At 50.1% G+C, this 11,484-nt stretch overlaps 1 protein-coding gene across 2 annotated transcripts; it reads left to right on the plus strand.

The window, feature by feature from the left end:
• Positions 1-299: 299 nt before the first annotated feature.
• On the plus strand, positions 300-10,387 carry Pdap1 (PDGFA associated protein 1). Of its 2 annotated transcripts, NM_022595.2 has the most exon segments (6): positions 300-339; positions 3,537-3,628; positions 4,911-5,018; positions 6,882-7,003; positions 8,620-8,771; positions 9,679-10,385. In NM_022595.2, coding segments are annotated over 6 exon segments (546 nt in total). In that variant the 5' UTR covers positions 300-326; the 3' UTR covers positions 9,738-10,385.
• The last annotated feature ends 1,097 nt before the right edge of the window (positions 10,388-11,484 follow it).

Consider the following 11,484-nt stretch of genomic DNA (forward strand, 5'->3'; position numbering starts at 1 on the left):
GGTGTCCGTAGCGCTGCCTTTGTAGAATTTCGGAAAACGTACGGCCCTTTCCCTCTCACTTCCTGTGGGGGTGGCCCGCACGGCTACGTGTCTCCTCAGACAGGGACACCGGGGAACGCAGATTCCTGGCTGCACATATTCTGGCCAGGAATTCAGGCACCTCTTAAGACAGCCCGACCTCGGTGAGGTCCCAGTTCCTCGCAGCAGCCGCGGCGGCGGCGGCGCGCGGAGAGGAACCAGGCCGGGCGGAAGAAGTCTATCCCAAGGTATTTCCGGTTCCGGTGTCAGTTCGAGGCGCCGCCGTCGCTGCAGCCGCCGGAGCCGAGATGCCTAAAGGAGGTGAGGGGGTGGGCGCGCGTGATTCGCGTGGCTTCTCTAGTGGCGGCCGTACGCCGACTGCCGCCGTCCCCTAAGCCTGCGGGCCTGGGGCCTCTAAGAGATCCGCGACGAAGGAGGCCGTCCCCGTCGCCTCTCAGCCATGCGTGGGGCCTCGACGCTCAATTGTCCTGACTGGGAATTTGAGGACCACAGTGGTCGAGGGCCTCTCTGTCGGGTATTTTGAGGAGACTCACGGGTGCTGGGTCCTTGTCCCGGAGGAAAGCAGGAACCAGGAGTCTCTCCTCCAAGCCTCGGGAGCGTCTGAAGTTTGTCCTCCCATTTGGCTGGCCGGAGACTGAGTCACCGCGTCCCGCGCTGGTGCGGGGCCTGTCTGCCTCGAGCATAAAATGTGGCTTCTGTCGAGCCCAAATGCGGCCACGCCTGCCTCATAATAAGACTTTGACTTGATGATGTGGGACCAGGCTTTGACTCTCTCTCTCCTTGCACGGTAGCCATTAAGGATGTGCTTCTGAGCTAGTCGCCTAACTTCTTTGTGTCTCGGTTTTCTCGTTTCCAAAGGCAGGGACATTGATTATCTCTACCTCTTGTTATGATGAGAGGCGTAAACTAGGTATCCCACATACTCAGTCCAGTGCTCCGCAGCCCCCTAAATGCCCAGCTATTACTGTGTGTAGAGACCAAGAAGACAGCTTTTCCCATTGTTAGAATCAGGGGTTTGAATATTAAATATCTCCCGTCTTAATTCTGTGGCCTCAAACAAGACTTTAACTTCTTCCTTAAGCTCGTTCTCTTCATCTGAACTACAGGGATATTAATAAGGCTTAGTTTGATGAGTAGGAGACAGGAAGACAGAGTTATTCGATGATAAAATAAATCGCTTTAAGGGCCTGGCTAGCTCCCAGCACAGAACAGATGTTTAGTTATTGTGAGCAGCTCACGTGTTAAGCCAGTTAATGCAGTCAGCCCACAGGAACATCTGCCTGGAGCCTTTTCAAGCCTAAATTGCTTCCTGTCAATATTCAGATATTAGGCTTCCCAGGGTCAAGTGCGTGTAAACTAGTTCTCTGCCGATTTATCCTGTGTCTGGAAGAGCACTGTCTTTTGTTCTCAGTCTCATCTTTAAAAGGCCAAGGAACTTTTTTTTTTCAGCTCCTGACTTCAAGATTGGGAATTACAGTTAAACAGCCTTAAATATGAAATCATAGCTAATTGACTTAGTCCTGATTTCTGAGAAGCTTTGCGGGCAGACAAGGCTTGTTTTCTTGCCTCGGCTAATGTGAGAAAACAGTGGTAAAAAGCATTTTTAAAAAATTCCCTAGGAGCAAAGGACCAATTCTGTTTTCAGTATACTGTGACTTATTTTTTTAAGAGTCTTGAAGAGCCTGTGTAAACCAAACTAGGGTCAGTATCCTATAGAGAAGTGTAGGGACTGTGATAACCAGTTCTGATCTGTTACCACAACCTGGAATATTAACTGATCAAGAAAGGGTGTTACTGTTTTGAGTTTTTTTGTTTGTTTGGTTGGTTGGTTAATTTTGTTTTGTTTTGTTTTGTTTATGGTAAAGCTTGGTATCTCACAATAGGCCTTTCATGAGCATACCTAGATACCCCTGGGAACGCAGGTAGTCATTAAAAATGGGTGGTGTAGGCTGTTGGCAGCCCAATTACAGTTCTGCAGCTGCTGTCTAGGAAGTCACTGTGTCTCTGCAGTGGTCTCCAGAGCTTGGAGCAGCTCGAGCTGTCTAATTATAGATTCTCTACTCACAGCAAGGGGTCTGCCAAAAATCAAGAAAGGTCCTGTTTGGCAATAGAGGCCACAGCCACACCTGCAACAAAATGCCAAGGGGTCGCAACCCAGCTATAAGGCTCGCTTTAGCATGAGTTGGTGTAGTGTTCTAGAGTTGGTGTGAGTGGGCTAGAACATCAGGGTCTGCAATTGACTCTCTTAGATGAATTGTCTCTGACAGTTCTGATCAGTGTTAGACTGCTGTTGGGTCTATAGTTAACTTTAATTTTGCTAATTTAATTTTTTATGTGAGATTTTGTGTGTGTGTGTGTGTGTGTGTGTGTGTGTTTTGATTTTTGTCTGCATATAAGTGCACCATGTCTATGCAGTGCCTACAGAGGGCAGGAGAGGGCATTGAATCACCCAGGAACTGGGGTAACATGACTTTGAGCTGCCCTGTAGGTGCTGGGAACCAAGTAGGACTGTCTGAAAGAACAGCAAATGTTCCTAATTACTGAGCCATTTCAACAGCCCCATTTGGTAGTTTCGCTCTGAATACAGTTTCTGTTAGTAGATTTTGGGCTTTTAGCCTGTAAGTATTCTCTTCCACATCACCAAGATAAACATGAAGTACTTTATTCTCTCTGCTGCCATTGGCAGTGGTTTGCTTGTGGAGCCAGTGATGGCTAACATTTTACTATCAACCAGTGTATTAGGACAGATTAACAGACACTGTGTGTTGCTTGTCCAGTGCCATGCGTGATTCCAGTTGCTTTTCAAATGGTGTCCAACTTAATTCCACGGCAGCCTTGTGGGAAGAAAGGAAGAAGGCTCTGGGAAGGTGCACAGGGAACCACAAATGTAGGAAGTGGGATAGCTGAGATTGAATCACAGAGCTTTAGAGTCAGAATTCTCCCTCTCTGACACATTGGTTAGCATTAAGTCTCCTCGTCTATGGTACAAAACCAGCAGTGGCTCTTGTGCTGTGCCTTTCTTTTAAGGACCAAAAGAGGCCATGACAAACCCTTGAAAGGAAAAGGCTTTGTAGTGCTAGAAGGGGCATCTAGGTTTCATGCTTCCCTGTTTGCACTTGAGAACACTATTAGGATTTGGTTTGCTTGCTTGCTTGTTTGTGACAAGGTTTCACTCACTCTCCATATGTAGACCAGGCTGGCCTGGAACTCAAGATCCATGTATACCACTCTGCCCAGCAGTATTTGGATTTTAAGAAAACAGGTTTCAGTCAGACTGTATCTCCCTCTCCTCACCTCAGGCCTTGTTCTTAGCAACCTACGTCTGGCAATCCGTGCATCAGGTGTCTTAAGCCACTGCTTTTGTCCTTCGAGATAGGTTTGGGTAATACTTGGTGACGGTAGGAGAGGTTCCCTTGGGCTGAACAGGACAGCCTTTTGGGGGGTCAGTGTAGTGAAGGCTAACTTCTCTCACCTTCCTAAACTACTGGTCTTTGCAGGTAGAAAGGGAGGCCATAAAGGCCGAGTGAGGCAGTATACAAGCCCTGAGGAGATCGATGCCCAGCTACAGGCTGAGAAGCAGAAGGCCAACGTGAGTACATGTCTGTCCGCTCCAGTGGTCCAGTATGTTATGTTGCCTTGCTTCTGGCTCCTGGGACAAACGGGAAAGGACTACTGTTCTCCAAGAGACGTCACACGTGAGGGTGGGAAGGACACCAGATGGCATGTATGAGCCCTGGAGCAGCCAGTCACAGTTACAGAGGGGTGGGCCTATGATTGGAAAAACAAGAAGGGACTTTGCAATAGCTGCCTTGGTGGTCTCCACTCATGGCCTATTTGCCTGCCTTCTAGGATCCTCCCTCTACCAGCTGCTGTCCGTCTGCAGCTCCCCCGACAGGGCTGCCTGCCAGACTACACAGCATACAGCCTGACTTCCCACAGCCCACTGTCCCCTTCACTGCTATTGGCGCTGTTCAGCATCACCTCTGCTGTGACTTACTAGGGCTGCCCGCCCTCCTCCAGTTCAGGCTAACCTAGTAGTTCCCTTTCCTCTGGGCTGGGATACCCTGTTCAGTCTACTTGCATCTGCATCCTCTGCCACAGTGAATGTCCACACCTGAGTTAAGGACTTAAGAGAGCAGACAGCCCCTCTGCCAGGACCTCTGAGAAGGGGAGAAGCCATCTCAATGGGATTCTGGGAGAACTTTGTGTTGTTTCCTGTCATGGAGCCTTGGAGAATGTGTAGGTGGCTGATAAAAAGAGGATGGACATAAGGTTTCTACTGGGCTTTCTTACTTTTTTTTTTGTTTGTTTGTTTGTTTGTTTTTGAGCAGAATCTATGTAGCCCAGGCTAATTTGCATTCTTGCAATCCTCCTGCCTCAGCCTCCTATGTGCTGAGATTACAGCTATGAGCTACAATGTTGGCTCTTTGCAGTGATTTCTTTGGTGAGACGTAGAGGCTGGTAGCCTGCCAAGGTGTGGTCTTGGGCATTTGGTCTAGGAGGCCATCTGTGCGCAGTGTGACCACAGGAGCCTACAACCAAGAAGGCATGTCCAGGAAAGTTACTTCGGCAGCTGCACAGTTTGCAGCTCCACACCTGGGTCTTTGTGACCTGTGAGATGAGCTTCTTTCTGAGCTGACCAAGGTAGCTGTAGAGGGGACCAGAGTCCTTTGTGGCTGTATCAGGACCTCTGGCCTCTAGTCCGTGATGCTGAGTGACCAGGGTCACTGAGATAGGACCTTTGTCATACCAGGCTTGAGCCTCCAGGGGCTTAATGTGAAGGTCCACAGTCAGAGGGTGACTCTGGGTGTTACATTCTTGGGGGTCTGTTTTCCATTTTTGATTCTGCAGGTTGTCCATTTCTGAAACAGGAAGAAGATGAACAAGAAGAAGGTGGAGATGGGGCTTCGGGTGACCCCAAAAAGGAGAAGAAATCTCTAGACTCAGATGAGAGTGAAGATGAAGATGACGACTACCAGGTGAGGGTGTAGACTGCAGGACTCACTCACTGGGCAGATAAACGTGGCCCTGTAGAACCCAGGCCACTCTGATCTCTTGACAGTGTGGCTCCCCTCCCAGGTTTATGAGCATGTACCACATCCCCAATGTGTTTTGTTTTATTTTTTAATGGGGGGGAGGGTGTAGATACCATGGTAGCAATGAAGTCAGAAAATAGCTTTGTGGAGTGGGAGAGAACCCACTCCTTCCACTGCTATGTGAGTTCCAGGGATCAAACTCAGGTCATTAGGTTTGCAAGACAAATTCTTTACCCACCCGTCACTGGGAGTTAGAGTCTCATGAATCCTAACTTGGCCTCAAACTTGATATATTACTGGGCCTGGCCTTGAACTGGTTGATGAACTTGTCTTCCTATCTATGCTTCCTAGTGATGTCACATGCCTACCATTAATCACCAAAAGCTCTTGCTCCTTAGGACTCAGGACCTAATGGGAACACACAGTGAAACTGAAGTGAATGGACAGTGAAAATTCAAACTGAAAAGTGCTGTGGCTCAGACTGATAGAGGAGAGGATACTTGGAATACGCTGTGCTAACGAGGTGGCTTAAGCCAAGGACGGAGCCAGCCATATTTAAAACAAAAACAAACAAACAACAAATTCTAGGCAGAGCAGTTGAGGCAACCAGACAAGACCCTCGGTGGGATCAAGCACTGTGTGCTTGAAGACCAGAAAGTGGGGGCTGCTGGGCTGGGACTTAGTGGGCAAATGGTGCCCGATGAAGGAAGAGAGAGGCAAGGGCGCCTCTGTAGTCACAGAAGAGTGCTGGCTTCACCACATCGGGGCTGGGCAGGGGCAAGTGGAAACCTCGAGAATAGGAGAAAGATAGCCATCGTGGAGAGGGTGGTGCATAGCATGCTGTGACGTATGTGGTCTACAAGCTGCAGGGATCATGGGTCTCTGACCAAAGTCAGCTCATCAGGTTTTGCAGTAAGTGCCTGTACCTGTCCAGCACATCGTCACATCGCCGATTTGGGCTTTTTTGGGAACAGATGCTAAGATGTTGTGGCAGAATTCAGAAGGCACCCATGGCTTACTCTTCAGTGATAGGCAGTGGCAAAGTAGAAGAGTGGCTACACTTCAGCCATGTATGGGCACACTGAGGGAAGGAAAGATCAGGTTGGGTGAGGGTGGGTCTTGTTTGCCTGTTGTAGAAAGAGGTAGTCAAGTTGGATGTAGGCACATGGAACCTGTGGTCAGATCAATCAGCATCTGAAAGCTCTTTTCTGGTCATTTTACAGAAAACTACTGTAGAACTGTTTTCATTTCTTCTTGGGCTTCCCCAGATAAGATGGTTTAGCTTTTTTCTTTCCCATTAATTTATTTATTTATTCACTTTACGCCCTGATCACATTCCCTGCCCCCTGAGCCTTCCAGTTTCCCCCTCATACAGTACACACAGACACACACACACACACACACACACACACACAAACACACAAACACACACACACACCCCATTCCCATTCCCCTTCTCCACAGAGAAGTGGGAGGCCCACCCTAGCACATCAGTTCACTGCAGGCCTCTTTCCCACTGAGGCCAGACAGGATGGTTTAGCTTCTTAATTCTAAAGGAAAATCAGGTTTAGGACTCCATGGGAAGCTGCTGAAGACTGAGATAGAAGGGACTGTGCTCTCTGTTGACCTTGAGCTGCCAGTCCTGCTGAGGCCTGACACTGTCATTGTACACACTCATTTTCTTTGCCCCTCCCAGATTGGTGAGATACTCCAAAGTGGTGTCCCCATCCAAATGGGCTGTTGATGGCTTGGCCTTCTGAGGCCCCCCCAAGATGAACCTTTTGTAACAGTGCTGTTCTGTCCTAGCAAAAGCGAAAAGGTGTGGAAGGGCTCATTGACATTGAGAACCCCAACCGGGTGGCACAGACGACTAAGAAGGTGACACAACTGGATCTGGATGGGCCAAAGGAACTTTCAAGGAGAGAACGGTAACGTCTGCTTGGTGGTCCTGCAACCTTAGTACACAGACCAGGGCCCCAGAACAGACCTGCAACCTTAGTACACAGACCAGGGCCCCAGAACAGACCTGCAACCTTAGTACACAGACCAGGGCCCCTGAACAGACCTGCAACCTTAGTACACAGACCAGGGCCCCAGAACAGACCTGCAACCTTAGTACACAGACCAGGGCCCCAGAACAGACCTGCAACCTTAGTACACAGACTAGGACCCCAGAACAGACCTGCAACCTTAGTACACAGACTAGGGCCCCAAAGCAGTTGCTCTAGCTCCCAGCCACACCTGTAGCCTCACTGACTTCATGGGGTGAGACACCCTCGTGGCCTTTTAATAGACCAAGAGCTGCTAGGATTCTAGCCTGCCGCCCTGTTCAGATCCCACAATGGCTGGAGGACATATCTGAAAACTACAGAGAAGGAGTTTGAGTCTCACTAAGGCTGTGGAGGACACTGTTTCTGTACTTCTCCATTAGGTCTGATGTGGGGTGTGTGTGTGTGTGTGTGTGTGTGTGTGTGTGTGTGTGTGTGTGTGTGTGTTATTGATTGATTCCAGAGCAGATGGGCTCTTGTGCCCTGCCCACCCCTACCTCCAGGGTTCTGCCACTTTGAGCAGCCATGACTAAATTGCTGTCCTCTTTGGCCTCAAGTTCTCCCCAGTACCAGGAAGGTCCCTTAACTTTGCCCAGCAGAAATGATGACCATGAAAGTCTGCTACTTTCTGGTACTTGGTCTTCACTGAGGTGGCCCTGCAGAACCTTGAAGCAACCTTGGTGATTCCTGAATAGCTAAAGAGACATCCCTGCCAGGATCCGCTGGCCAACCCCAGCCAGGGTAGACTTACCTGTCTCTCACCTCCATAGTAGGTGTCAGTGTAGTCCCAAGTGTAATAGTCCCCACCAAGCCCTTGGTGGCTGAGTCTCACCCACTCTCCTGCAGCAGGTCCCCTGCTTTGCTTCCCACACTCCAGCCTTGTACACTAGGAGGCCGCCAGAGCCCCTCTGCTGCCCCTGCCAGGGCTCTTTACTCTCTCTGTGGCTCCTCCGAGGTATCAGTGCAAATGGAGCTTTCTAATCTCACATTCTAGGCAGCCCTTCTAGTGAGACTCACACAGGGGACTGATGGCCCTTCCTACTCTGCATGGAATCCTGCTTTTATTCTCACCCCACCTGGGGGGCTCACCTGCTTGGGAGGTGCACCTGAGCTACTGTAAGAATGTGCGGTGTCCGGTGCTCTCAAGTCACATTGTGTGTCTCTCCCATCATCTGTAGCTTCCATTCCCATCCAGTGCCTTCTTTATGTCATCTCTGGAACACAGTGTTCTTGGTTTAAGTCCCCTGTTCTCACGGTGGCCACTAAACTCTCAAGTCTTCAGGTACTAACCTGGTCCCTGCAAGAAGGCACTATCCCCTTGGGCCAGGGTTCTCATGGGGGTTTGCCACCTGGGCCCGTCTCCTTTCTTTGCTTATTAGAGGGTGTCCACTAAGTAAAACATATGGACTAGAGCACCCTTCACTGGGTGTCCTCTTCCTTTGCACCCGAGTGCTTCTGTTGGCAGTGATGACACTGACATCATCTCATCCAAACAGAGAAGAAATAGAGAAGCAGAAAGCAAAAGAGCGCTACATGAAAATGCATTTGGCTGGGAAGACGGAGCAGGCCAAGGCTGATCTCGCCCGGCTGGCAATCATCCGGAAACAGCGGGAGGAAGCAGCAAGAAAGAAAGAAGAAGAGAGGAAAGGTAGGTCTGAGCCTGTCAGCCCCAGCCAGTTACCTGATGGGTTTTGGACAGGACCCTGAACCCTGTCTCTGAGGTTGGAGAGGAATGATAGCTGCCTGTCCACCATCATAGAGTCAGATGAGGGTTGGAATCAGCAGAGCACTGTAACGGTCACTAACTGACTCCAGCAGATCTTTGAGCCTTGTAAAGCCAGAGGTTGCTGTGCCTAGAGTTGCCACCCCATCAGGCCCCAGAGGTGGTGGAGCTGTCTGTAAGAGAAGCTTACACTGAGCTGATAGCTGTGTGCCACTCCTTCCTCCCTCCCTCCTTACCTCCCTCCCTCCCTCCCTCCCGCTGAGCATCTAAAGGTTATTCGGGGTCTCATATGTCTAGTGCAGGGGAGTGTTTTACCTTAGACCCTCCATGAGAAGGGGTAGGAGTGCTTATGAGAGAGCCCGTAGCCTACTCACCTGAATATGAGGAAACCGAGGCCTAGAACTGAGAGCTCACCAGGGCATCCATATCACCCTTCTCTGAGCTTATTTATCCTGACTCATTTGGCTTCCCAAACCCAAGCAAGAAAGGACTTGATGTGCAGTTAGGTGGTGTTGTTGACTTGAGACATTAGACTTCAGAATACACAGAGAGAGGTTGGAATTGCAGGGTTCTGCTAAGGGTGTCCAAGTTCCCAGTAGCCACCAGACTGCTTGTGGGTGGGCCTGAATGGACAGCCACTCAAGCACAGCAGGAACATCTGGATGCCTGGGCCCTGTGGCCTCAGCCTGGATCCTTCTTGGCTCTCTATTAGCGTAGTCTGTTTGCACAAAATGTTTTCTGAGGCCTCGGTCCTGGAGTCCTATGATTCAGAGGGATGTGGGAGGTATTTTTGCTATGTTCTAACCCCCACCTTTCCCTTCCAATCCCTCAGCAAAAGATGACGCAACTTTGTCAGGAAAACGAATGCAGTCGCTCTCCCTGAATAAGTAAGCTGGCCTGTGGGAGGAGATGCCGGGGGAACTGGGCCGTGCCGCCAGGACCTCTGCCATGTCTCACCCACTCTGTGCCCTGGCGCCGCTGCAGCAGCCCCTACGGCCAGGAGCCCCTACGGCCTGGGGCCTCCTCTTCATCTTGGCACAGAAATTGTTCAGGGGATGTGGGGGGGGCTGGGGGGAGGGGCAGCTGCTATCTTTGAGACAGAAAGATGCAGGACAGCATTTCATACGTAACCATTTGAATGTTTTTGCTGTTTTTAGAATTCGGGCCCTGGTGGGGTGGGTGGGGTGCCTGGGAAGTGGCGTAAGGAGATTCCATTTGTCCAGTAGATTGCACGTTAGTGTGGGGAGGGGGGTGTGGTGCCAGCAGGCAGCTGCTGTGGGAGTTGATGACAACCAGCCCAGATCATCTGGGTGCTCACTCAGAGGGGCTCTCCCGGAGCCTGTGCCTCGAAAGGTCCGTCCGATGAAGCCTCTCCTCTCCACTCTGCCCCCTTCCCACCTACCTGGTCAGGGCTAGTGCCCATTTTTAACCCTACCCATTGATCATTTCAAGAAACCTCTGGTTACTGTGCATCACCCAGACAAGACGTGCTCCTCAAATTCAACTTGTATATTTGGCAGATTAAACAACATTATCATAAATCCTTGTTTGGCAGTTCTTCTCTCTGCTGTCACTATGTTTGCTCATGGCACGTACCAGCAGGGTTTAGGGCACACACCTGGGGAAGCACGGTCAGGTTTTTGCATAAAGACACAGGGCCTAGACATCAGTGACAAATAGAGACCTAGGATGCTTCTGAGGGCCAATCCTGAACCTGCAGCAGACTGTAACAGTGTCTAGCTGCCCCTCTGGGCCTCTGGGCACTAGCTGCCGTTCATCTAGTAATCTGCTGGAGGAAGGCTCCCAGTCCGATACAGCCTGAGCTACCGCCTCAGTCCTTTTCACTGTGGCAGTGAGAAAGCAGGCCTGGTGTTAGCCGGCGAGTCACCTGAAAGGCTCCTGTCCTGGCCCCATCTGAGTGGGATACTGAACCTGAGTGACATTCTCCTTTGTGCTTCCTAAGAGGTTGTGGGACTTAAGAGTCTGGATATGTCAGGGTCAAATACAGGTATGGCTGGCAAAGACTCAAGCATGACTTAGAGGCAGAGGTGACATTTAAGTTCATTTTCTAGTGACTGCTACCACAGGCCTTTGGGCCTGACCCTAACTGATAGCCTCTGGAGGGATCCTGCAAGCTACCCAGATTTAAGGTTGGCTCCAGAATGAGGAAGGTAATAGGTTTCTAGCAATACCTTGTTGCTAGCCCTAGGGCATAGTAAAAAGGTTGTTTGTGAGATGTAAGTGGTGGGGGGTGCCTTGACAGGGTTCCTGATTGAGGTTCCTAACACCGACTAAAGTGTACTGCTTGGGTTGGAGGCAGAGGGGTGTGCATTTGTGCGTGGCTTGTTGAAGCCTTTGCCCACTTGGAGGAGGCCATAGATGTGATGACCTTTGGTATAGTGCTGGTGAGGCCTAGGCTGAATTAATAGTGGGAGCTTGTATGGCTTGATGCTTCTGGTTGGGTGATTTCTGTCCTACAGAAGGATGGTTGTCACCATAGGAGATCTTTGCTGTAATTGTAAAATGTCAGTTGTGGTGCTGTATAAAGACTAACCCAAAGACAAAAGGCATCAGACCAAAATAGAAATACGGGATTGTACAAACACCAATGAGCATTTGCCAGAAACCAGTTTCCTGC

Source organism: Rattus norvegicus, chromosome 12, assembly GCF_021556685.1.
Source record: "Rattus norvegicus strain SHRSP/BbbUtx chromosome 12, alternate assembly SHRSP_T2T, whole genome shotgun sequence".
NCBI lineage: Eukaryota > Metazoa > Chordata > Mammalia > Rodentia > Muridae > Rattus > Rattus norvegicus.